At 34.9% G+C, this 27363-nt stretch overlaps 2 protein-coding genes, 2 long non-coding RNA genes and 1 pseudogene across 22 annotated transcripts in view; 2 read left to right on the top strand and 3 right to left on the bottom strand.

Moving 5' to 3' along the window:
* Positions 1–1760: 1760 nt before the first annotated feature.
* LOC104719209 (uncharacterized) lies at positions 1761–2977 on the bottom strand. Its single transcript, XR_756555.3, has 3 exons — positions 2735–2977; positions 2551–2607; positions 1761–1894 (listed from the first exon to the last, which is right to left on the bottom strand). It is a non-coding gene; the product is annotated as an uncharacterized LOC104719209 (long non-coding RNA).
* A 1500-nt stretch (positions 2978–4477) lies between these two features.
* On the bottom strand, positions 4478–19635 carry LOC147919041 (uncharacterized). 19 transcript variants are annotated; one of them, XR_015592186.1, is made up of 14 exons: positions 19385–19635; positions 18933–19132; positions 18610–18820; positions 18220–18308; positions 10536–10616; positions 10255–10422; positions 9932–10046; positions 9755–9851; positions 9545–9651; positions 9386–9456; positions 8300–8360; positions 8045–8107; positions 5392–5448; positions 4478–4735 (listed from the first exon to the last, which is right to left on the bottom strand). It is a non-coding gene; the product is annotated as an uncharacterized LOC147919041 (long non-coding RNA). The 19 variants fall into 19 exon arrangements; XR_015592189.1 differs by having other exon boundaries at positions 9545–9589; XR_015592176.1 differs by lacking the exon at positions 8300–8360 and having other exon boundaries at positions 9755–9842; positions 18933–18996; positions 19080–19132; positions 19385–19625.
* Positions 11235–16920, top strand: LOC147919042 (uncharacterized; annotated as a pseudogene).
* Positions 19636–25842: 6207 nt separating the features above from the next.
* On the top strand, positions 25843–26369 carry LOC147919040 (uncharacterized). Its single transcript, XM_087504897.1, has 2 exons — positions 25843–26022; positions 26115–26369. The coding sequence occupies exons 1-2, from the start codon at positions 25843–25845 to the stop codon at positions 26367–26369; spliced, it is 435 nt and encodes a 144-aa protein (XP_087361023.1).
* Positions 26370–26995: 626 nt separating this feature from the next.
* LOC147919039 (ubiquitin-conjugating enzyme E2-16 kDa-like) overlaps positions 26996–27363 on the bottom strand; it is a 2202-nt gene continuing 1834 nt past the window's right edge. Inside the window, exon 4 of the mRNA XM_087503821.1 lies at positions 26996–27256. Coding sequence (XP_087359947.1) covers positions 26996–27256 — 261 coding nt within the window. The remainder of the gene's footprint in view (positions 27257–27363) is intronic.

Genomic DNA, 27363 nt, shown 5'->3' with positions numbered 1-27363 from the left:
TTTAACTCACACTATATCATCTTAATTTTGAATATTTATTTTGTATCTACGGTATAATATTTATCATATTAAACTTTTAAAAAGTTTTAAATATTTTTTATATTTAACCTTTTAAAAATCTTTAAAATAAAGAACTGAAATAAACCAAATAAAAGTTTTTAAAGTTTGAATGCCTGATAAATCAAGCATTTTACTCTCATTTATATTCGGAAATATTTTGGTCTCTTTTATTGTATGACTCTGAACCATTGTATTATAGAATAATTCAAAATAATTTAAATATAAATTCAAATAAAAAATGAAAGGGAATCAAATATTTATGTTTGAATGAGGTAGAAAGATTTCCTTATTTTTTTAATCTTACCTATAATTAATTTTGAAGTTTTGGTAACTAATATTAAAGTCAATGCATTAAATGTAAAAACTTTCCAAAAAGTATTTTTGAGCAAAAACCGCTGCAAAAATACAAGTATAGATGTTTCATTATTTCTTAGCTAACTTCACATACGAGGAAGAGTCTTACTAAGAGACACAATTTACAGAGTTTTCTCCAAATCTAACTGCGGATGCGGGATTTAAGTCCCAAAAACTTTTAGCTTTAATTTATGAAAAGTTTAGTAATTTATGACATTAAGTTAATAATAGTTGTTTTTTCATTGACAAGAGTTTCTATATTCCTTATTTGTATTTTTCCTTCATCTTTCCATCTCTGCTTTGCGTTGTAATTTCCAAATGTTGCCCCCTTTAGGAAAGTTGGAAGATGAATAAAAATATTTGAAAGAAAACGGTAACAAAAATAAAATAATTTAAAGGATAGTGACATAATGTTCAGCTACTAAAGTGGACAGAAATGAATATTTTGAAAAATACTTAAGAGTTAAGACTATAAAGGAACATGTTACATCTTATGTTGTCGAGCGGGAATCTAGGGCTTCATTAAAAAAAAAATGAAAATATACTATTTACTTGATCAGAAATACATCATTAAGATATGCTCACGTTTGACGAGAACAAAAAAATAACAAATAAAACTTTTGGAACTGGCAGAGGTGTCCCACGAGTTCGTCTTGCCGTGCCCAGACTAATCCTAACTTAAGGCAAAATTAAAATGGGAGGCTTTTTTCTAAAATAAAATAAATATAAAATAATTTTAAAATGATATAAATAACTAAAAATAAAATAATAGTCTAAAAAACTAAAGCATAGTCTTTTTTTTATGTTCTAATAAACTATTTCACCAAATGCTCATAATCTAGATTTTAAAGTTTTTTTTAAAAATAATATATCAAATCATCACAATCATAATTCATAAACAAAGTTACTATAAAGAAAATTAGTATATGTTAAGTTAATGAAGATTTAGAAGTACTGAAAAAGGTTTCAACCGTTTTAAAAGAAAGACGTAAATTAAAAAAAAAATAAAGATTTATCATTTTTAAAAAGAATACATTTTATTATGTATGTTAAAGAATCAAAACAGAAAAATCAAACCAGTGTTTATTCATGAATAAAATGTCCCTCAAAACTTTTGTGATACACCGTGTTCTTAAGATTTGGAAACCTTAAAAATCCTTTATATATTGGGGCGTGATGTAAATGCCTTTATCTGCCCCGAGGCAGCATCATGAACTTTTGCATGTTATTAACTCCCATTATACATCTATACTATTAATTGGGAGACACACTTAGGTATAAAAAAAAAAATATTTCTTTACATGACATGAAATACCACTACGCTTAACAGAAATCAAGAAGAAGAAAAAAAAAGGGACAATTTCGTAAAAAAATAAAGCAAAAAGACGCAGACCTTCTGTTGGTTCTACTATCAAAGTATAACACTATTCGGATCTTCAATAAGCTTTCCACGTTTCCAAACAGATTATCTCATCTATACCTATAAAACAAATCATAATATAATTAGGAAAGAAATATAACAAAATCCATAAATAGCTAAGCAATCCTGGAAGTATTTGAATAACAAACCTATCTCATAACTAATTTAGTATCCGACATAAATGGTATATCATAAAAACAATCCAAATCTGACTTTAACATTTCCATATTCTCAAAATTTTAAATACTCAGAACAAATATAGCAATGGATATTCGCAAAATCTTCTCAAAATCATTCTACATCATAAAAACTATCCAAAACGGAGTTTATCATTTTCATATTCTCGAAATCTTTAATACTGAGAACAAATATAACAATGGATATTCGCAGAATCTTCTCAATATCATTATATATCAATCCGAATATTACTATTAAACGAAAACAATAACTGAAAATCTACCAAAATCATAATTAATTTAATGATATTGACTTAATCATTATAAAAACTATCCAAATCTACAATTTATCATATCGATAATCTCTTCTAAAATCATTTTCTATCAAACACAATCTTTAAGTTATTGGAATACAATAACTGAAAATATATTTTATAATTACTACGATCTCAACAACTCACCTATATTACTAATATAAAAACCCTATTAGACGTCATTGGATTCTAGACACATCAAGCATAATAGTATTCAAAAACTCACCAAGCAATCGCAAATAGCCGGCAATGATGGTACAACTCCTCTGTCCGATATCAAACCCTTCAAAACAACATGGAGGGTCAAAGTCAAAATTGTACACAACTGGAAGCAATACACAACTTACAGTGGTGAAACAATGGAGATGATATTGGCTGACATCAATGTAAGTTTTTCTTATTCTACTTACACGCTTTGTTTTCTAATATGTGATAATCCTCATCTTAATAGTATACATTTTTTTTTCTGTTAGGGTACTCTGATCCATGCCACAGTGAAAAAGCAGCAACTGAACAAGATCCAAAGACATATTGTCTTTGGCGAATGGAGAACCATCGAAAACTTTCAGCTAACAAGATCTTCTGGGAAATTTAGGGCAACCAGTCATCCTTACAAGATGACGATCATGAACTCCACTATCATGACCCGGTGCCCTCCTTTGTCACCAGACTATTTCTTGGATCTTGCTACATATTCAGATATTCTTGCAGAAGATGGTCTGAATGACAACATCTTGATAGGTACCTATTTTATAAGAAGTGGTATATGATAAATTTCTATAAAAATGATAATAGATTAATTTGGATATGTATATTAGATGTTGTTGGACAGGTGGTTTCTATAGGTGACATGAAGACGTGCGAGATCAACGACAAGCCAAAGAAAAGAGTAGAGGTTGAGCTCCGTGATGCTAGGTAATATTAGTAATATGAATTGCTTTATCGTTTATCTACACAATTTCAAAACACTAAATATTGGCAACATGTTGTTATGCAGTGACGAGCGCTTATCATGCACTCTCTGGGGAAGAGTCTTACTAAGAGACACAATTTACAGAGTTTTCTCCAAATCTAACTGCGGATGCGGGATTTAAGTCCCAAAAACTTTTAGCTTTAATTTATGAAAAGTTTAGTAATTTATGACATTAAGTTAATAATAGTTGTTTTTTCATTGACAAGAGTTTCTATATTCCTTATTTGTATTTTCCTTCATCTTTCCATCTCTGCTTTGCGTTGTAATTTCCAAATGTTGCCCCTTTAGGAAAGTTGGAAGATGAATAAAAATATTTGAAAGAAAACGGTAACAAAAATAAAATAATTTAAAGGATAGTGACATAATGTTCAGCTACTAAAGTGGACAGAAATGAATATTTTGAAAAATACTTAAGAGTTAAGACTATAAAAGAACATGTTACATCTTATGTTGTCGAGCGGGAATCTAGGGCTTCATTAAAAAAAAAATGAAAATATACTATCTACTTGATCAGAAATACATCATTAAGATATGCTCACGTTTGACGAGAACAAAAAAATAACAAATAAAACTTTTGGAACTGGCAGAGGTGTCCCACGAGTTCGTCTTGCCGTGCCCAGACTAATCCTAACTTAAGGCAAAATTAAAATGGGAGGCTTTTTTCTAAAATAAAATAAATATAAAATAATTTTAAAATGATATAAATAACTAAAAATAAAATAATAGTCTAAAAAACTAAAGCATAGTCTTTTTTTTATGTTCTAATAAACTATTTCACCAAATGCTCATAATCTAGATTTTAAAGTTTTTTTTAAAAATAATATATCAAATCATCACAATCATAATTCATAAACAAAGTTACTATAAAGAAAATTAGTATATGTTAAGTTAATGAAGATTTAGAAGTACTGAAAAAGGTTTCAACCGTTTTAAAAGAAAGACGTAAATAAAAAAATAAAAAATAAAGATTTATCATTTTTAAAAAGAATACATTTTATTATGTATGTTAAAGAATCAAAACAGAAAAATCAAACCAGTGTTTATTCATGAATAAAATGTCCCTCAAAACTTTTGTGATACACCGTGTTCTTAAGATTTGGAAACCTTAAAAATCCTTTATATATTGGGGCGTGATGTAAATGCCTTTATCTGCCCCGAGGCAGCATCATGAACTTTTGCATGTTATTAACTCCCATTATACATCTATACTATTAATTGGGAGGCACACTTAGGTATAAAAAAATTAAATATTTCTTTACATGACATGAAATACCACTACGCTTAACAGAAATCAAGAAGAAGAAAAAAAAAGGGACAATTTCGTAAAAAAATAAAGCAAAAAGACGCGGACCTTCTGTTGGTTCTACTATCAAAGTATAACACTATTCGGATCTTCAATAAGCTTTCCACGTTTCCAAACAGATTATCTCATCTATACCTATAAAACAAATCATAATATAATTAGGAAAGAAATATAACAAAATCCATAAATAGCTAAGCAATCCTGGAAGTATTTGAATAACAAACCTATCTCATAACTAATTTAGTATCCGACATAAATGGTATATCATAAAAACAATCCAAATCTGACTTTAACATTTCCATATTCTCAAAATTTTAAATACTCAGAACAAATATAGCAATGGATATTCGCAAAATCTTCTCAAAATCATTCTACACAATAAAAACTATCCAAAACGGAGTTTATCATTTTCATATTCTCGAAATCTTTAATACTGAGAACAAATATAACAATGGATATTCGCAGAATCTTCTCAATATCATTATATATCAATCCGAATATTACTATTAAACGAAAACAATAACTGAAAATCTACCAAAATCATAATTAATTTAATGATATTGACTTAATCATTATAAAAACTATCCAAATCTACAATTTATCATATCGATAATCTCTTCTAAAATCATTTTCTATCAAACACAATCTTTAAGTTATTGGAATACAATAACTGAAAATATATTTTATAATTACTACGATCTCAACAACTCACCTATATTACTAATATAAAAACCCTATTAGACGTCATTGGATTCCAGACACATCAAGCATAATAGTATTCAAAAACTCACCAAGCAATCGCAAATAGCCGGCAATGATGGTACAACTCCTCTGTCCGATATCAAACCCTTCAAAACAACATGGAGGGTCAAAGTCAAAATTGTACACAACTGGAAGCAATACACAACTTACAGTGGTGAAACAATGGAGATGATATTGGCTGACATCAATGTAAGTTTTTCTTATTCTACTTACACGCTTTGTTTTCTAATATGTGATAATCCTCATCTTAATAGTATACATTTTTTTTTCTGTTAGGGTACTCTGATCCATGCCACAGTGAAAAAGCAGCAACTGAACAAGATCCAAAGACATATTTTCTTTGGCGAATGGAGAACCATCGAAAACTTTCAGCTAACAAGATCTTCTGGGAAATTTAGGGCAACCAGTCATCCTTACAAGATGACGATCATGAACTCCACTATCATGACCCGGTGCCCTCCTTTGTCACCAGACTATTTCTTGGATCTTGCTACATATTCAGATATTCTTGCAGAAGATGGTCTGAATGACAACATCTTGATAGGTACCTATTTTATAAGAAGTGGTATATGATAAATTTCTATAAAAATGATAATAGATTAATTTGGATATGTATATTAGATGTTGTTGGACAGGTGGTTTCTATAGGTGACATGAAGACGTGCGAGATCAACGACAAGCCAAAGAAAAGAGTAGAGGTTGAGCTCCGTGATGCTAGGTAATATTAGTAATATGAATTGCTTTATCGTTTATCTACACAATTTCAAAACACTAAATATTGGCAACATGTTGTTATGCAGTGACGAGCGCTTATCATGCACTCTTTGGGGAAAGTTTGCTGATAACATTTGGACAGCATGCCATGATGCAAATGATTCTATGGTGATATGTTTGATCCGTCTTGCAAAGATCAACTCATACAATGGTGCGTGTTTAAATTACTAATATTACATAGCAGTCGTGTTTGTCCAACGTTGTAGATAAACAAATTTCCGTCTTCTTACTTTTATATAGGTACAAGGACAATTTCAAATGCATACGAAATGTCGTTGATGCTAATCAATCCAGACTACCCTGATGTGTTTGATTTTGTGTCTAAGTAAGAACCCTTATACCTATATGATTTGAATATTATTTCTATTAAATATTTCAATTATAGTAAAAAACATTTGTTGCAGGTTGCCCAAAGATGATCTCAAACTTACTTTCTGTGAAAAAAACTCTAAGTTTTTAAAGCAAAACAATGACAAGGATGATTATATCAACCAATTCCCTCGAAGCACTGTCTTAGACCTCCTCGAAGCAACGATGGTATATTATAAAATGTTTTTTTAAATATCCTCTACAGTTTTATTCCTTCATGCGATACATGGTGGTATTCATTTAGGTTTTTTTGTATCATAGGAAGGGAAGTTTAAGCTGGTGTGTGCTATCTATCATATCGATTTGGAATTCGGCTGGTATTACTTTACTTGTGTGAAATGCAAGGGAACATGTCTCTTGATACCAAAAAAGGAGAACGAAATTGTGAGCAAAACAAAAAAACCTTTGTTTGAATGTAAGGGTTGCAATCAGGATGTGACGAAGGTGAACTGCAGGTAATTCGTTATCAAAGTTATAATATTCATTGTCAGTATATTTAATTTCCATGTCATTAGTTTAGTGAAACATATGTTATTCTTTGGTGTGGTAAAAAATAGGTACAAGTTGGTTCTTGATGTGATGGATAGCACTGGTGAAACTAAGTTTATCCTATTTGACCACAATGCTCTCAAATTGGTCAACCAAACTGCAACAGATGTTTTCGGAGGAAATTATGATGAGGTATACTAAGGAAACCCTATTTAAATCGATAACTTAATTTAGCATGACATGATGAATCTTCTTTTAGGTATAGATTATAATAACCATCAAAACATTTCAGATACAAGATCCTACCAAAGTGTCGGGTGCTTTGCAATCATTGGTGGGCAAAACTTTTATGTTTTTTGCTTCAGTAGAAACTGCAAACATTGTGAATGGCAAAGAGACTTACAAAGTTTCTTACATTGAAATGGGTGATAGTTCTACTCATGTTGACAATATTGAAGATTCAGAATCACCTACTGATCCTAGAGATATGATATCTATTGAAGAACAGGTAATAAACTAAGGCAACTAAATTTTGGATTCTGAGTTAGAACGAATATTAAATATATTTTATGATGTGCTTTTGTAAATTGTAGGATCAAGATTGTCTATCTCATGGTAATGACACTGGGACATCTGTCACTACACCTTCATCGAAACGTAAAGAAGAAGCTACTGAAGATGCTTCTGCACACTCCTCAACATCTAAAAAGATATGTCTACCATCAATCAAAGAAGCCATTGATGAGGCTGGTGTAAAAGCTCCAACAAATGAAGCAAATGAGGGTTAAGAAGCATCTTATGGTCGTGTAGGGTAGAAGGTTTATTTTGATTCATTTTCAATAAATTAGTATGTTTTTTTTTATGTTTTGACCTGGCCTATCCTATCAGAATAGGTTAGATTTGAAACTTTTTTCCATACTTTGGATTTGTTCTTTTCATTGTTTCGGTTAAATTTTAATAATATTTATTATTAACTATTTCTTTTTGCAAAATTAATAAATAGGTATAAGACTATAAAAAAGAGTAAAGAGTAAAGGTCTGCTAACAAACCTGACACCCTTTTACAATCATGGACTGAATCAAAATCCATTGCAATAAAAAAAAGTGGTACCCCTACAGAGAAACAAACAAAACCGGTCAGAATATTTAGATCGATCCTTACTCTGTTTGTTTAACGCAACTACTCAAGCTGTTAAAATGAATAAATGGAGGCCACTACTAAACATTTCAATATCAATATCAGACTGACTTACTATAGCGATGAACATATCAGAAGATTAAGTGTTAACTAAGAAAATGACATACCTACTAGGCCTGGGCAAAATACCCGGATCCGAATATCCGATCCGAACCCGATCCAAAAAACCTGATCCGAATCCGTATCCAAAATTGTAAAATACCCGAACGGGTTATAAATCTTTAAATCCGAAAACCCGAATCCGAACCCGATCCGAATCGAAATCCGAACAGGTATCCGAATATACCAACATTATTAATATATAGTAGTAATATGTTAGTAATATTTATAATTTTAATAATATAAGTGTTCAAAATATTCAGATTTTTAGATATTTTCGACAGTTTGAAGTATTTAAACTGTTTATTACTCCCTCCGTTTCAAAATATAAGATGTTTTGGAGAAGTTTGTTGTTTCATAATATAGGATGTTTTCAAATTTCAATGCAAATTTTAGATTAGTTTAGTATTTTATATTATGCAGTATTGTTTCTGATTAGTTGAACTTGTTAAAAGTGAAGATTTCTTAATCTGCATGCTTTGCTTAAAACATCCTATATTTTGAAACGGAGGGGAGTAGTAAATTTGGGTAGAAAATACTCTAAATTTTTAGATATATTGCGTATTATTGAATAATTTAGACTAACTTAGATACTAAAATTTTGAGTTTTGTGAACTTCGGGTAATCTGAATCCAAACCCGAAATACCCGAACCGAACCCGATCCGAACCCGAAATCTAAAAATACCCGAACGGGTCCTATACCTCTAAACCCAAAAACCCGAAAACCCGAAATATCCGAACCGAACCCGAACGGGTACCCGAATGCCCAGGCCTAATACCTACAACTGGGAACTTGTGAGAATGTTTATTTGAGATAACTATCCTTGAAGGTAAACAAAGGAAAACAATCAAACAGGTGCGTAAATCATGGATTAAATTTTGATTCAGTAAGTTAAGATTACCATTTTGGAAAGAAAATCAAATCAGCTGTGACCATAAATAAAAATAGAACAACTAATTTGTTTTGCTTTCAATTATTGTTTAGATTACATTACTTCGTGCACCATATGTTTTAGCTTATGTGTAAATTACTAAGTACACAGAATTCAGTTTGTCTCAGATTGAAAAATGAAGAAGAGGAAAAATACTATACCTCTTGAATCCCCAAAAGTCCCAAAACTCACTAATGGGAAGCCAAAGAGGGCTCCAACCAATGACGAAAACCTCAATCCAAACATTCAGAGGAATCATGGAGATGTTATTAAAGTTTAAGCAGTTTTCAAAAGACTTTTCGAAAGTTTAAAGTACAAACCTGATAATAGTCATTGTGTTGCAAATCTTGAAGAACGTCCGCTTCCTTCTCAAGACCAAAGCATGTTATATAGTTTGAAACAAAACCATATTCTTTATATGATTCCTCTGATACAAATAATTATATGTTGAAATCTATCTTTTCTTACAAACAGGTTATACTAATCGATTCAAAGGCAAACCAAGAAGAGTATTATATGACATTACAAACCTAACTGAGCAGTCTAATCCTGACCTGCGTGCATCGTCAAGCAAGAGGAAACCAACAAACCAACGATTTGAAGATTTGCATCTTCAATCTGGTATAGCTAATCAAGGTTTGCTTATGTTAATAATATCATTGTGGATACTGATTACAATTGTTAACTTTAAAAAAGTCTTCAATTACCATTTTGGCTGCTTTCAATCAGGAACAAATGAGAGCAATGGCTTTGCATCATTCCAGAAATCACAGAGTGACACATCTTTGACGTATCAGTCAGAAATTGTTGAAGATACACCACCTACAAAACAAAGACAATCCAGCAATAGGTGGTCAAATATTAGTCCTCCATCTGTTAATAGCAAACAAGGTAACAAGATAAAAGATGATAATTGTTTTTTATAGAAGCTGATGATAAATATGTCGAGAAGCTAATGTTATCACTTTAATTATTGTTTTTTTAAAAACAAATCAGCCTCGATAATAGCATCAAAAGGAGTAATACTTACAAGACCCAGAACAACTTTAAGGCTTGCGAAATTTCTTGCAAGGCAAAAGAAACCCAATGATCCAACAACAGTAGAACCAGCAAAAAACAACCAAGGTTGTGTATCTAACTCTTGCCAAACAACCAATGTGGATATCTTAGGGTCATAATTCACAGGTTAGATCTCAACCTGAATCATTAATTCCATATATTTATTATTTTACGGGAGTGTTATTACCCATTACCTCTAATGATCATGATTAAAACATATAAGGAAATGGATGTAAAGATCAACAAACATACCAATGCACCAGCAGTTCTGAAGATACTGAGTCAGAAGCTTCAGGAGATGATGGTGAACTTCAGGATATCCCTGGCGATGTCCTGAAAGGGTATCAAATATTAGACATGTTAGATGAAAGTATCACGAAAGCTTTTGAGTGCAAAACTAAAAAGACGGCGAGAACTAAAGCTAGAAAAAAAGTTACAGGTATGATATCCAACTTGAACTTTACCCAATGAATTTTCAAACTACAAACAACCAATTTTAATTGAAATTAAACCCTGTAGAGTATCTTGATCATGGTGACCCTACGTACTCATGTTCATATTGTGATGCTATCATGTGGTATGGGGAGCGTATTAACAGAAACAGGAGGGATAAGAATCCTACATTTACCCAATGTTGTTTACAAGGAGCTGTAAAGTTGCCTTTACTACACAATCAGCCTGAGTTGTTATTGGCTCTCCTAACAAACAATGATGAATTGAGTAGGCATTTCAGGGAAAATGTCAGAGCATACAACATGATTTTTTCGTTTACTTCACTAGGTGGGTGTTGCGAAAACTCTGTTGTTAAAGGACGAGGTCCAAATATGTTTCAGATACAAGGAGAGAATTACCATCTACTTGGTAGTTTGAAACCTATCAATGGTGATTTTCAAAAGTTTTCACAACTGTATATCGTAGATACAGAGAATGAGGTGCAAAACAGAGCTGGTATTTTAAGGTATGTTAATTGAATTTTGACCTACTATACAAAAAACGATATCTAAGCAAGTTGTTTTCCTTTTCTAATATACGGTTTTCTTATTTCAGCAAATCTAAGAATGGAAGAAAATATAAAAAAAAAGAAAAGTTGAGGCCAGAAGTAATTGCAGCTATAATCAAGATGTTAGATGATGTCAACCCATATGTTGAAAACTTCAGATCAGCGAAAGAGCGGTTAGATACTAATCCTGAAGAAAGCTTTCACATGAGAATAGTAAGTGATCGTTTAAAAGATGGACGAACATACGCAGTTCCCACTGCATCAGAGGTTGCTGCATTGATTCCTGGGGATTTTCATGTAGAGATGCCTACTCGTGACATTGTTGTTGAAGAAAAATCAGGGGAATTACAGAGAATTAGTGAAATACATCCGTCATATCTCGCTCTTCAATATCCTTTGTTGTTTCCAAAAGGTGAGGATGGTTACAGACCAGGAATACTAAAAGGGCCAGGTGGTGGTAAAAATAAGAAAAAGAATCCAGATACAGAGAAAGAGAGGAAGTGTATCAGCATGCGTCAATGGTTTGCATTCCGCATACAGGAAAGGAAGAACGAATCACATAATCTGCTAATGTCCAAGAGATTGTACCAACAATTCTTAGTAGACGCTTACACCACTATCGAAACAAACAGATTAACTTATCTCAAGCTGAATCAGTCAAGTTTGAGGGCTGCTAATTATGATACAGTCAAGGATGCTGCTAATCAAGGCAACACAGATCTGAATGACCAAGGAACTAAATGTTACTTGCCATCTTCCTTTGTTGGTGGACCTAGATATATGAGGAATATGTATCTAGATGCAATGGCAATATGTAAGTACTATGGATTCCCAGATTTGTTTATCACCTTCACTTGCAACCCAAAATGGCCGGAGCTGGTACGGTTTTGTTCAGCAAGAAATTTGAACATTGATGATAGGCCCCCCCCCCCCCCCCCCCAGAGATTATAAGTAGAGTGTTCAAGATGAAGCTCAACTCTCTAATGGATGATCTAAAAAAGAAACATATTTTAGGCCGGATATTGTCATGTAAGTTTTGTCTTTCAAATTTGTTTAGTAACGATAGAAGCTAAAAAAAGATTTAGTACTTTGTTTTGCAAGTGATTTGTGTTGGTCAAGATATTTGTTTAATATGTTTTGCTCTAAATCCATTTCAGCTATGTATACAATCGGGTTCCAGAAGAGAGGACTTCCCCATGCCCACATTTTATTGTGGATGCACCCAGATTCAAAATTGCCAAAAGCTGAAGACATTAACAAGATGATATCCGCTGAAATCCCAGACAAGAATAAGGAACCTGAACTGTATGAGATGGTTAAGGATATGATGATTCACGGCCCATGTGGATCTCTCAACATGAATTCACCATGTATGGAAGAAGGGAAATGTTCAAAGTTTTTCCCCAAGAAGCACATAGATCACACAACAGTTGATAAAGAAGGTTTTCCAGTTTATAGAAGAAGAAAATCAAAGCATTTTGTTGAGAAGAATGGTTTTAAGTGTGACAATCGATATGTAATACCATATAACAAAGTATTGTTTTTACGGTACCCGGGCACACATTAATGTCGAGTGGTGTAACCAAACAGGTTCCATCAAGTACTTATTCAAGTATATTACGAAAGGACAGGATCGGGTTGCTGTTGTTGTGGAGCCATCGTCAAAAAAAAGGAGTCACAGAAAGTTCGGCGGGAAACAAAGTTATGAAGGATAGTTCGGTTACAAATTCTGATGGTAGCAGTGGTGTTGATGAGATAAAAGATTTTTTCGATTGCAGGTACCAGCTGTTATAGATAAATTTTGTTCTTACGTTTAAACATCATATAACATTTATTTATGTTATTACTTGGTTGTCAGATTATAGATCAACATCTAATTCAAATTTAAATCGCAGGTATGTATCAGCTTGCGAAGCAGGTTGGAGAATTTTGAAAAATCCAATAACTTACAGATCAACATCAGTTCAAAGGTTATCTTTTCATCTAGAAGGGAAGCATCTAATTTATTTCAAGGGTGATGATGAAGTACAAACCGTTTTGGATAGAGGTGAGTTAGCCAATTCTATGTTCCTCGCTTGGTTTGAATTGAATAAGGTTAGTTCATTGGCCAAAACAAAAACTTATGCACAAATTCCTGAGTTCTTCACGTACGATGGGAAGAGAAAGAAGTTTAATCTCCGGAAGAGACCAGGTACTGCTATTGGAAGGATAAACTATGTTCCTATTGGTATGGAAGATGGATATTATCTACGAGTGCTTCTAAACAGTCAGACAGATCCAGAATGTTTTGATGACATCAAGACTGTTGAAGGTGTCGTATATCCTACTTACAAGGAGGCATGTTTTGCTCTTGGATTGCTTGACAATGATCAGGAGTATATTGACGATATAGTAAGAACAAGTTTTTGGAGTATGGCAGCCTTCTTACGTCGTCTCTTCGTTGTCATGCTACAATCTTTTAGTTTATCACAACCAGAGGTTGTTTGGGAAAAAACTTGGGAACTACTATCTAAAGATATTGAGAAAGAAAGGAGAATATACTTTAAACGACCGGGTAATCTATGATTATTTTAAATTTACATTACACTTAATGTGGTTAAAAGAGATGTATATTCTTATCTGTTTGTGATGATTTTTTATTTCTTTCATTTTAGAACTCACTCTATCTGATGAGGAGAAGCAGAGGTTTGCCTTACAAGATATAGATAGCATTTTAAAAAGCAATGGAACATCTTTGAAAGCCTTTGCAACAATGCCTCAAGTACCAGAAGATTTCCTCGATGATACAAATGTATTGATTGTGGATGAGAAAAACTATAATCGTCATGACCAGAAGGAAAACATGATAGATGGATAAAGTCAATGACAGATGAGCAAAAACAAGTATACGGTGAGATCATGGAAGCAGTGGATAATGACATGGGTGGTGTATTATTTGTTTATGGTTTTGGAGGAACGGGTAAAACCTTCCTCTATAAGACTCTTTCATCAGCATTAAGAGCAAGAGGATCAATTGTCTTGAATGTTGCATCCAGTGGTATTGCTTCTCTCTTGCTAGCAGGTGGAAGGACAGCACATTCTAGGTTTGGTATTCCTCTTAATCCTCATGAAAGTAGTGTATGTACAATGAGTCCTGGATCTGATCAAGTACAACTAATGGCTGAAGCATCTTTGATAATATGGGATGAAGCTCCAATGATGAGCAAACACTGTTTTGAATCCTTAGATCGAAGTCTCTCAGATATTATAAAAGGAGCTGGTAACAGACCATTCGGTGGAAAAGTGGTTTTTTTTTTGTGGAGATTTCAGACAGGTGCTACCAATCATTCCTAATGCTGGAAGAGCTAAGATATGTATGAGTGCACTAAATGCTTCTTATCTTTGGGAGCATTGCAAAGTTCTGAGATTAACCAAAAATATGAGGCTTCTTGCAAAGGATTTGAATCCCACAGATGCTAAAGAGCTTAAGGATTTCTCAGAATGGATACTTAAGTTGGTGATGGAAAGATCGGTGAACCTAATGACGGTGAAGCGATGATAGATATTCCTGACAAGTTTTTAATCACAGAAGCAGACAATCCTATTCAGGTAATAAGCAGGGAAGTTTATGGAGATCCTAAGTGTTTGAAAGAAAAAAAAGATCCACTCTTCTTTCAAGAAAGAGCAATCTTATGTCCGACCAATGAAGATGTTGGGATTATTAATGATTATATGCTTGACCAGCTAGAAGGTGTAACATCCGCGAACCAATTTTTGTAAATTTGGTGTGGGTGTCGATCGACACCCTTGGTGGCATCGATCGACACCATGTTTTTCCGGTTTGGTCGGGTTTGATTTAATTGCTGATTGGTTTGGTTTGGTTCAAGGAAATCCCTAATTCATGTTTTAAGTGTCTGAGACGAATGAAGGGTTTCAGAAAGTCTCTTTGGTCGTTGTTGAGTGGAAAAGAAAGAGAAAAAAGAGAGAAAAACGTTCTTGAGATTTTCTGGGCTTGTTCTTGGAGATTTTGGTGAGATCTGAGGCAGTAGAAGTGTTAGCTGTTGCTGGAAACGAAGGGGAGCTTCTGGGGGTGTTGTTTTCCACGTTTCTCAATTCAATCTTCCTGTTCTTGAGGTGAGTGCTTGACCATGGTTGATCTAAGCATGAGATCTCCTTTGTTTTTGTGTGATTCCTTGTTATTTGTGGTGTTTGCTTACTTGGGTACATTGTATTTGTGATTTCTAGTGAATTCCGAGATGGTTAGACGTGTTTGGAGTCGATTCTGTGTTGATTGGAATCGGAGTTCGTCGCTGAGTTTCGCACAGATCGTGTCTGCAGAAGAGGCATCGATCGATACCCACTTTTGTGGAGCATCGATCGGCACCGTCTTGAGTAGCATCGATCGGCACCATTCCAGCATCGGTCGGCACCAGTTTCTGTAGCATCGATCGACACCGATTGAGCATCGGTCGACACTAGTACCTGCCGAGTCTTATTTTCCTGGTTTGATGTATTGATTGTGTTATTGTTGTTTGTTGACTTGGGAGTCTCATATGCTTGTGTGTATAACCCAGTAGATGGGAGGACGACCTCACTAAGTATTTATGATAATACTTACACATCTCAATTGTTGTTTGTGATGTGCAGGTAAAGGCAAAGTGTGATCGTGGAATCAAGGCGATGATGAAGGGATGTTCTAGAGGCTTGATTGATTGTGGTCTAGCTGTTGTTAGGTTGCTAGATTAAGTCATTGGAACATTGTAGGATGTTAGCTTTTGGTTATTTCCTTGTTTGGATTATGGTGTTATTGGTTATTGGATTTTGGATTATTTATGTTGGAATTTTATTGGATTAATGGAATTGTTTTATTTGGTTATCCGCGGTTAGTGATTGTTGTTAGGATGTTAGTGGGTATGGGACCACTAGTAAATTAAGGTATAAAAAAAAAAAAAAAAAACAGGAAGGGTTGTTTTAGAAGGTAACTACAATATTTTCTGTTTCAAAACTTCCTTTTTCGAGTACATGTAATTTCGTTACGAGATTGTAAGGAATCCTTATGTGATGACTATTTTTTGAATGTAGGTGAGGAAAGAACATACCTAAGTTCAGATTCTATAGATCCAACTGACAAACGTTTTGAAAACAATCCAGTCCTTACACCTGATTTTTTAATAGTCTAAAGGTATCAGGAGTGCCTAATCATAGAATTCGATTGAAAGTAGGTTGTCCAGTAATGCTATTAAGAAATATAGATCCAAGAGGAGGGCTAATGAATGGTACAAGGTTGCAGATCACACAAATGGCTGAGTTTGTTTTGGAAGCTATTGTCATTACAAGAGATAGAGTCGGCGACAAAGTACTCATTCCAAGGATATTGCTCACTCCTTCGGACACTAAACTTCTTTCAAAATACGTCGAAGACAGTTACCTTTAGTGGTAGCTTTTGCAATGACTATTAACAAAAGTCAAGGACAGTCTTTGGATTATGTTGGATTGTATTTACCTAGACCATGTTTTTCACATGGTCAGCTTTATGTGGCAGTTTCAAGAGTAACTTCTAAAAAAGGATTAAAGGTTCTGATTCTGGATAAAGAAGGAAAACCAGAGAAGAAAACAATGAATGTGGTATTCAAAGAAGTCTTTCAGAATCTGAGATAAGAAGTGTGGCAGAAGAAAATACTTTGGTGAAGGTAACAATTTTTAAACTCACCTTTATCTATACTACAGAACTCAAAACATTTAAATTTATGTGTGTTTACGAATATAGTACTCAAAGTACTTTTTTACTTATACTGATCTGCAGGTTTTCAATTTTTAACAAGCATATGCAAAGAGGAATGGTGTAGAAGAGAAAGTGTCTACCACAAAAACTTTGTTTTAAACGACACTGAACTTCCTTTTATCTTTATTTAAGATTCTGCATTCACAAATTAGTATGGTTTTTTTTAGTTTGAAAGTAACCAACTTCTGGGTTATAATTCAAACTTTTTTCCATACTAATTTAAAAAAAAAAATCAACTATACATTTAAATTACTCTAATTAGGCCTGGACAAATAAACCAAACCCGAGGAACCGACCCGACCCTGACCTGTAAAAACCCGACCCGTTTCTGTATAAATAACCACTCGGTTTTTGTTTCCAAATACCCATGGGTATCGGGTATTACCCGAACCGAACCCGAGGAACCGACGATATCTGTTTGAACCCGAGAACACATTTATTCATACATGATATCACATATATTGCCATATTTCCATTTGCCTTAATCTCCTCTCCTTGAATCCTTGTGAATCTTCTTTACTTTGCATAAACATGTCGAAGTTGCCAATTTTTGTCCGATTTCAAGAATCTTTGGCTTTTATAAACCAAACTCTCAAATTGGATCTCCAAAACCTAATTCCGCTGTTAGTCTCATCTTTGGGTTCTCCGTTCATAGCAGCTAGACATGCTTTTGCGAGACATGTTTTTCTTTGTTGGGATGTTTGAGTTTCGTTTGCTTTGTTGGGATGTTTAAGATTTTACGACATGCTTTTCTTTGTTGGGATGCTTATTTTGCGAGACATGGTATGTGTTTGAATTGTTTTGCGAGACATGATATGCTCAGTTTCATTTGTTTAAGATTTCATGTTATGCAGTTTCATTTGTTTCGGGTTATTCGGGTTTTTTGGGTACATTTCAGGTTTTTGTGGGTACTTTGGATATGTTTGAGTAGGTACTATCCATAACCGAATATATTTTGGATACATTACAGGTTTTTTAAAGTCATTACCCAAATAACCCGAACCCGAGAGGAACCGAACCTGACCCCGACCCGAAATTATATGAACACCTGCTCGGATCCTATATTCGTAAACCCGAAAAACCCGAACCCAAATTACCCGAACCTGACCCCGACCCGAACACCCCAAATGCCCAGGCCTAACTCTAATATTGGAGTAATAGTTTTTTAGGAGTACCTGTCGTCTGGCAACAATCATGTTTCACTTATTCTTTGATTTGTACAGTCCTATCTTTCAACTATTGAGTTATCATCCGAGAAATCCGTCTGCAAATATACAAAATAAGACAAGGATACAGAAGTCCACATTAATAAAAATGTTTTTCATAAAAAAGTTATATGATACAAGAGAGAGCTACAAGTTATGTATATTTGCTAAGACCTTAGTATAGATTTTCCTGCTTGAAGGTACTAATCCAAATTAAAACTCAAACAGTATATAAGAGAGCTACCCAAATTTACATGTATATATTCATATTCGTCATTTATAATTGGAAACTATAAAGATTAAAGATTCTACTTAAACCTCAATCATGAGATAGATATGCAATTTTACTCCTTAACTTACCAGTTTTAGATGTTTACAATCCAACCATTTCAAATTTTGTAGTTTAATAATCTTCTTCCAATCCCAGAACAATCCTATACTGATAACAAAATAAAATTAGTTGTGTTTTTAAAAATAAATCAGAGGTTGTTAATGTTAAAAAATGATTCGGTGACTTATCTTCCAGATTGTCTTCTTCACTTCTTTCCTCTTTTCCGAATTGATTATAACGCTGTTGTTAAAAAAGAATAAAAAAAAAAATATGGCAAGACTGAAATTTCACAGTAGTCTTAACATTAAGAACAATCTCTCGCAGTAGTTGCAAATTGCTAAACAAAACTTACACCCGATTTTGCAGACCAAAACGATTGCAGTCATAAATCATCTTCTTCCAAACCCATGTCGATCCTGTACGAATAACAAAATTACCATTAGATGTGTTCTTAAAAAAAAAAAAAAGAGATTGTTAATCTTAAAATTGTTTCGGTGACTTATCTTCTTTTGTGATGCCCATTGTTTTCCTGTTTGACGAATTGATTAAAATCTGTTTAAAACAAAGAATCAAAATGAATTAACAACACTGGAATTTCACAATTTCGAAAACACTATAAGTCGTAAAGAACAATCTCTCGCAGTTGTTGGAAATTGATGAACACAACTTAAATCCAGTCTCAAGTTTTTTTAAAAACACAACAACACTATATTCAAACGAAACACAACAATAAGATAAGAAAAATGGAAAAAAAAAATCCATTGTTATTCTGAAATTGGAAAACAGATCTAACTTAAACCTTACCCATTCACTCAATCAAACGATACAACAACGAGACTGGATACAGCAGACGGATATGGATTTTGCGATAATTATCTGAAGATCATATGCTCAAAATAGATCCGATTCAGCAAATGAGCTATTATCGTCGAGAATCATATGCTCAAAGTGAAATCGATTCGGTAACCCCGAAACATAGTTGTCTTCTGTTCATTTGTTTATTTTTTTTTTTCCTTTTCTCAGTTTGTCCGAATAAGAAATTAGTGAGTTGCCCATAATAACGTTTCCCAGTTAAATAAAAAATATACAGCCCATCTACATTATTTTGTTATCAATAACCTTAAGACCATTAACCAATATATGTATGGTCTATGGACTTCAAACATATTAAACAAAAACTTTAAAACTGATAGTATATACATGCGGTAATCGATTTTTTAATTTACAAAAGACTTTCAACTATGAAATACTGTAAAGATAACAAAAAAAAATAAGAAAAAATCCCGCACGAATGTGCGGGTCCGTCACTAGCATTCCATTATATCACTATGATTCCATTATATCATTCCACTATACACATTCCTTGAAACTGACTAATCGGGAAAACTACTCAAACCAGAAAGATGTGTCATTCCTGCTTCGAACCTCCATTTTCAACACTTATGCAGCTTGACCCAAAAGACATTTCCTAACATCTTAAAAAGTGTTTTTTTTTTTTTGATAACTCAGAAGTGATCCTAAAGGTTTCTTAGACCTAAAAACTAATCTTTTGGAGCCGGGGGTAAACCATATTAAAATTCAAACCCCCATAACCAATATTATTTGAATCCAAGTGGCGTGGACTTTTTGATAACATTTGAAAAAGTGTTGTCTTTTATTTATTCAAGAATGTGTCATTCTTTACATCTTTTGTGTATTGTTTTTGCCAAGTTGCCAAGTACTATACCGAATTCAATTTAGGTCTACTTGGTAGAATATGAATCATCTATGAATTATGATAACATCATTATTTTACCCATTTTATCTACAGTTTTAGTATGCATTTAGGATGAGTTTGGTATGATTTCAGGACGGGAGCTGGGCCAGATATGTCGGTCTCCAATGGTTCCTCCCCTGCGAGTTCGTTCACCGCAATTTGACAGAAATCTCGTACCCGTTGTAAGGCCTCTAGCCTTTCGATTGGCAATCTGGAGCCTCTGGACATCATGTCCTCTATAAAGGCACATGGGCCTTCAAGAAGATGGCGCTCGCAGAAGGCTTGACCCGACGACTCCAGGAAATTGACGTATCGGATTAACCTAGTCAAGCAAGCTCGATAGGCCCAGACATCCGTCAGGAACGGGAAGGCGGTTTCCCCCAGGGGTTCGCGATCGCCTTCTGGGAGATCGGGTACATCCATCTGATCGACCAGTTCCTTGCACGCCTTGTGCTCATCAAATAGACGGACCATTCGCCAGTGTGCCAAGAAGTAACCTTCGACGATAAGGTCTTCCAAGACTAGAATGGTTCCCTCTAAACGGTAAAAACGATGGAGCTGGTCAAGTTTCAGCCGAAGCGCCCGAATATACGCGCCCATCCTCTTTCGCCGAGCTTGGTACTCTCGGAGTTCTAGCTGAAGGGGAGACACACCGGGGTCGACAATATTTGAGTTCGGAGCGACCTCACGAGATCGGGACGTCTCTCCTACCTCCTGTGGGATGGGATTTTCCGGCTCCCGATTGCCGGATGCGGCGGATCGAGTTGTTGATGGCATCCTTCTATTTCTTACGCTGGTGGAAGTTAGAATGATTTATTCCCCCAACTTTCTACCCTATTTATATAGAGTCATGGGATGTAACCGCCGCTGAGTCCACCAATCAGACTACAGCGAAATTTCCGCTGTGTCCCGAGAATAACTATAAAAGACCGTGCAACACATTTAATGAAATGCGTCTTTTGTTTTCCTAACTCAGCCGTCAGAAAATATAACTCAGCCATATAATCAGTCGTATAAATCAGTCGTTTGTTTTCATATTGTTTCTTTCGATAACTCAGTCATAACTCACTATAACTCAACCATGACATGAATCGACTATATCTTACGTTTTCCCGTAAAGCGATAACTCAGCCGTTAAGCAATATTTTGGCAAGTTAACCTAATAATAGACGCGACCTTTCTTTTGATAACTCAGCCATATAGACTGTTCATTTTGATAACTCATCCGTTATTCACTATAACTCAGCCGTCACATGAATCGACGTGACCTTTCGTGTTCCCGTAAAACTATAACTCAGTCTCAAAGTGAGAGTAGATACTAAAATGTGGAAGCATGAAAAGTGGATACATAGAATTAGGCGAAGAAAAAAGGGACGTTTAACTCAGAAATGGAAAATAATTATTTTAAAATAAACAGAAATTAGAGTCACGAATTGATAAGGTAAAACTGGAAATCACTGCTAGAAACCCTAAAGGATCTCAGAGACTTTAAGGGACAACCACAGAAGGTAACACTTGTTGCACATGATTTCATAGTCTCTGTAGCGGAGAGAATGGAAACCATAATTCAAACAACACATCACAGCACAAGCGGGTGAAGGGAGTGGCGGGGATGTCAGGATAGCGATGGGTGGCTGAGTATGAGTTTTTCCGGGCCGTCTTATAACAAGATAACTCAAACATAAAACCATTACCGGTTACCATGGCATCCGAAGACATCAGAGGATAATGATTTGCATCAATAGCTGGAGGTAATGGACGGCCATAACCTCATTCCCTTGACAAATACTTAGTACCCCCCCATGCTAAGGTGGCATAAGCATCGGCCGGTACAATACGACTGAGAATATCAATCCCACGCTGGATATCTCTATCCTCAGCCAACAACCCTTAGCCCTTCGAAGTAAATGGCAATGGGGTTGCCGGCCTCAAAGCATTTGACGAAGAAAGGCCTGTGCCGCCCTTCATTTTGGAGGCCACCATCAGGGGCATTGGATGTGTTGATTTCTGATGGATCAGTACAAAGCCAATTTATAGCAGCTGTCTTTAGAACTTCATCATTGTATACTGCATTGTTCCCCCTATGACCAGCCCTTAAAATAGAACCAAGTGAAGACCATCGATCTTCTGCAGCATCTTCTGCAGCAAGGGAAACAATTTTTATGAAAACGTCGTCGGGGAGCTCCGGCATCTTGGGTGGAGCGGACATAGTGTTGTAAAAAATAATTTTTTTCTAGTTTGTAGTTGAGAGGTAATAGACTAAAGTAACGGAAATATTATAACTTAGTCACGAGGTTCTATTTGTAGTTGATAGGTAATAAATAGACTAATAATTTTAGGGTTAAACAATATTTTGGCAGGAAACCATAAGTTATTCCTGTAATAGACGCATCGACGAGACCTTTCCAGATTATTCCTACTGATAACATGACATGAATCGACGTGACCTTTCGCTTTCCCGTAAAACTATAACTCAGCCATAACATGAATCGACATGACCTTTCGCTTTCCCGTAAAACTATAACTCAGCCGTAAAACAATATTTTGGCGGAAACTAAACAATAAAATTAAGTTAAGTTAACCTAATTTTATTGGTAAGCAATATTTTGGCGGGAAACCATAAGTTATTCCTGTAATAGACGCATCGACGAGACCTTTTCAGATTATTCCTACTGATAACTCAGCCATTACTTACATGAATCGATGAGAAATTATGGCTGAGTTATCATTAGAAACGAAGGTCATTTCTTCAAATATTTTATAATGATAACTCAGTCATAATTCTCTATACTCAACCGTCACATGACCTGTAACTCAGCCTTATAGATCAGTCGTATAAATCAGACGTTTGTTTTCATATTGTTTCTTTCGATAAACTCAGTCATAACTCACAATAACTCTGCCGTTAAGAAATATTTGCAAGTTAACCTAATAATAGACGCGACCTTTCTTTTGATAACTCAGCCATATAGATTGTTCATTTTGATAACTCATCCGTTATTCACTATAACTCAGCGGTCACATGAATCGACGTGACCTTTCGTGTTCCCGTAAAACTATAACTCAGCCTCAAAGTGAGAGTAGATACTAAAATGTGGAAGCATGAAAGGTGGATACATAGAATTAGCCGAAGAAAAAAGGGACGTTTAGTACATGAAAAAGATGGAAAACTATACGAAGAAATGGAAAACAATTATTTTAAAATAAAGAGAAATTAGAGTCACAAATTGATAAGGTAAAACTGGAAATCACTGCTAGAAACCCTAAAGGATCTTAGAGACTTTGAGGGACAACCACCAAAGGTAACAGTTTTTGCACTTGATTTCAAAGTCTCTGTAGCGGAGAGAACGGGAACACTTCACAGCACAAGTGGGTGAAGGGAGTGGCGGAATGACTCGTAATAAGATATCGGCTACAATTGTAAAGGTTTTACGGTCAGGATAGCGATGGGAGGCTGAGTATGATTTTTTCCAGGCCGTATCAAAACAAGGTAAATCATCCAGAAAATAATTACCACTTACAATGGCATCCGAAGACATCAGAGGATAATGATTTGCATCAAACAGCTGGAGGTAATGGACGGCCATATCCTCATTCCCTTGACAAATACTTAGTACCCCACATGCTAAGGTGGCATAATCATCGGCCGGTACAATACGACTGAGAATATCAATCCCACGCTGGATATCTCTATCCTCAGCCACAACCCTTAGCCCTTCGTAGTAAATGGCAATGGGGTTGCCGGCCTCAAAGCATTTGACGAAGAAAGGCCTGTGCCGCCCTTCATTTTGGAGGCCACCATCAAGGGCATTGGATGTGTTGATTTCTGATGGATCAGTACAAAGCCAATTTATAGCAGCTGTCTTTAGAACTTCATCACTGTATACTGCTTTTTTCCCCCTATGACCAGCCCTTAAAATAGAACCAAGTGAGGCCCCATCGATCATAATCTACACCATATTCTGCAACAAGGGAAACGATTTTTATGAAAACGTCGTTGGGGAGATCCGGCATCTTGGGTGGAGCGGACATAGTGTTGTAAAAAATAATTTTTTTCTAGTTTGTAGTTGAGAGGTAATAGACTAAAAACTGGAATATTATAACTCAGTCACGAGGTTCTATTTGTAGTTGATAGGTAATAAATAGACTAATATTTTTAGGGTTAAGCAATATTTTGAGGACCTATTATTTTTCCTTAAATTCTCTTAATTAATTGTATTGTTTCGGTTTCTTACTCATTGTATCGTTTCCCTTCTTCTCCGCTCACAATATATTGCACCTACAAATCTCCTCTACAACCAATATCAATATATCCTTCGATCATTGCATATGTAAGTATCCTCTCCATCCCCTCTCAATCTATTGCATATTTTCCGATCATTGCACCTATCAGTTGGTGAAGGTTGTTTTTATTTTGATAGCCGAGCTATGGACGGAGAGGGTTCCAGTAGACGTCAAAAAATGCAAGGTAGACGAAGCATTATCGCCAGCAAGAGTCCCAGATCACGAGTGGGAAGAGGAATCACTATTGGCCGTGTCCGAAGCCTTTTCTCAGAGAAGGGCCGCAGTCGAGGCGGAGTCAAAGCATCGCTACACAGAAATTCTGCGTATGATGGATGAGCATATCAAGAAGAAGGAAGAGAAGACCGTCCTCGTGCATCAACTGGAACTAATCGACGCTCAACTAAACCAACTGAATCAAATCTTGGCTGGAGAACTTGTCGAATTAGCGACAGAGCACAAGAAGTTAGAGGAGAAGAGAGAGATTGCGGAGGCCGATGCCGATCTGTGTGTGGTTCCTCCTCCTGTTGATTGGGATTAACTAAAAGCTCATGGTTCCTCCTCCTCTTAATCGGTTTTTAGAAGTGAATTCCATTGTAATGTCGTGTCTTCTTCTTTATGAACTCTGAACTTGTTTTATTTTATTTCTTTTTGTAATGTTTCATATGAATATAACTCAGCCGGTATTATGATAAATCAGCCACTAAAGATTTATAAATCTGCCGTCACATGAATCGACGTGACTTTTCGTTTAACCGTAAATTATTATAACTCAGCCGTAAAGTCATATATATCAGCCATTTACGTTCATATTGTTTCTTTTGATAACTCAGCCTTACTCACTATAACTCAGCCGTAACATGAATCGATGAGGACATTTCGAATTTCCGTAAATATGATAACTCATCCGCCAAATCATATATATCATTCATTTACTTTCAAATTATTTTTTGTGATAATAACTCAGCCATAAGTCACTATAACTCAGCCGTTACGTGACCTTTCGTTTTCCAGTAATGGTTATAACTCAGCCGTAAAGCGATATTTTGGCGGGAAACCATAAGTTAACCTAGTAATGTTAATATTCAAATTGTTGGCGGGAAACCATAAGTTAACCTAATAATATTAATATTCAATTGTTGACCGAGTGATGTTTTTCTTCTTCAAAACGAAAATCCCCAAATGTCGAATGCTTAAACCCTAAAAAATCAAATTCTCGTAAATCATGAGCAATGTATCTGGAGATTCGAGTTGTGCATCAAATGTTCGAGAGAGAGGACGAGGTACAGTTGTTGGCGTACCTAAGAGATGTTGGTGTGGAGAAGCAATCGTGGCCAAAAATTTGAAATCGGAGTCAAATCCTTGTCGACGATACTTCCGTTGTGGGTATGCAGCTGCGAAGAAGGTAGAGTCTGTTCTTCATTATGTTGAATATGTTCTTGTTGGTTTATGTTGAATCTGTTCTTGTTCCAATTGTTGTCTCCATCACCTTGATAGCTTATGAATGATGACCACGTCTTCAAGTGGGTCGATGAGGCACTGTTGGATGAGGTAGAGTCTTTCTCTCTTCAAACTGTAAAACTACAAATGGAAATGGAGATTGAGAAGAAGATGCAAATGGAGCTTGAGAAAGAGCTATTTGAGAGGGTTGAAGATGCAAAATCAGAATTGAAAGCAAGGATGAAGATGATGATAGTTGTGATAGTTTTTGGTTATATGATCATGTTTGGTCTAATTAAGATAGCAGGATGAGCTAGTGTATGATGGGATTATGTTTCCATAATGTTGTTGTTAATGGTTATGGATTCCAAGAAAACTAATGTTGTGTTGTTAGTGGTGTTTAATCAATCTCTTTAAATAACTCAGCAATAAAATTTACTATAACTCAGCTATAACTCACTATAACTCAACCGTCACCTGACCTTTCGTTTTCCCGTAAATATTATAACTCAGCCGTTAAGTCATATATATCACTTATTCACTTATTTACTTTCAAATTGTTTGTTGTGATAACTCATCCATAACTCACTATAACTCAGCCGTCAATGACCTTTCGTTTTTCCCCGTAAAAATTATAACTCAGCCGTCAAGTTATATATATCATTCATTTACAAGAGTATATCTGGTTTTTAGAAAGTTTTAAAAGGTTTTACAAATTGTTTATAATGATATATATCAATTTGATTTGCTTTTCTAAAAGCTTTACAAGTTGTTTCTAATGTTTTAAAACAGTAAAATCTGAATAAAATATTATTTTAAAATGGAGTTTACAACACCTTACAACACCAGAGACTGAAATATTTTGTTAAAAAGAACAAAAACAAGATAAATTATTCAAGAGTTCTTAAAAATAGATATGAACTATTTCAGTTTATATTTCAGTTTCCTCTCCCAGCGTATTGATTAGTCATCTCTCTAGCCATGGCTTCAAACCTTCTCCTATCAGATTTGTAGAGGTTGGCAAGATATTCAATGGTCTGTTCCTCATCATTGACCTCTGGTTCATTCAACTTCTCCACTAATTCCTTGAAAAGCTTAACAATGGGCATGGGCGTCCAACGGTCGCGCTTCAAAACTTTTAGGTGAATGCCTCCCCTATCTGATACATTTGGGTGGCAAATTCTTGTGATGAAAACAACCTGCATTATCAAGAAAATTTATTTAAAAAACTATTGAGTTGCTGCAAAAAAAGGAGTCCTAATATTGAGTTGCTAAAATAAAAAGGAGTATAATCAAAAATAGATAC

The sequence above is a fragment of the Camelina sativa genome, chromosome 20, assembly GCF_030686135.1.
Source record: "Camelina sativa cultivar CO46 ecotype springtype chromosome 20, ASM3068613v1".
Taxonomy (NCBI): domain Eukaryota; kingdom Viridiplantae; phylum Streptophyta; class Magnoliopsida; order Brassicales; family Brassicaceae; genus Camelina; species Camelina sativa.
Note: the sequence above shows the minus strand (reverse complement) of the source record. Positions and strands in the feature narration are given on the sequence as shown.

What these genes read in the sequence shown, in the direction of transcription:
- LOC147919040 (XM_087504897.1), top strand. Translation starts at nt 25,843, where the DNA reads ATGAGCAATGTATCTGGAGATTCGAGTTGTGCATCAAATGTTCGAGAG. An exon ending in GGTATGCAGCTGCGAAGAAG is followed by an intron (nt 26,023 to 26,114) that starts GTAGAGTCTGTT and finishes TCACCTTGATAG; the next exon opens with CTTATGAATGATGACCACGT.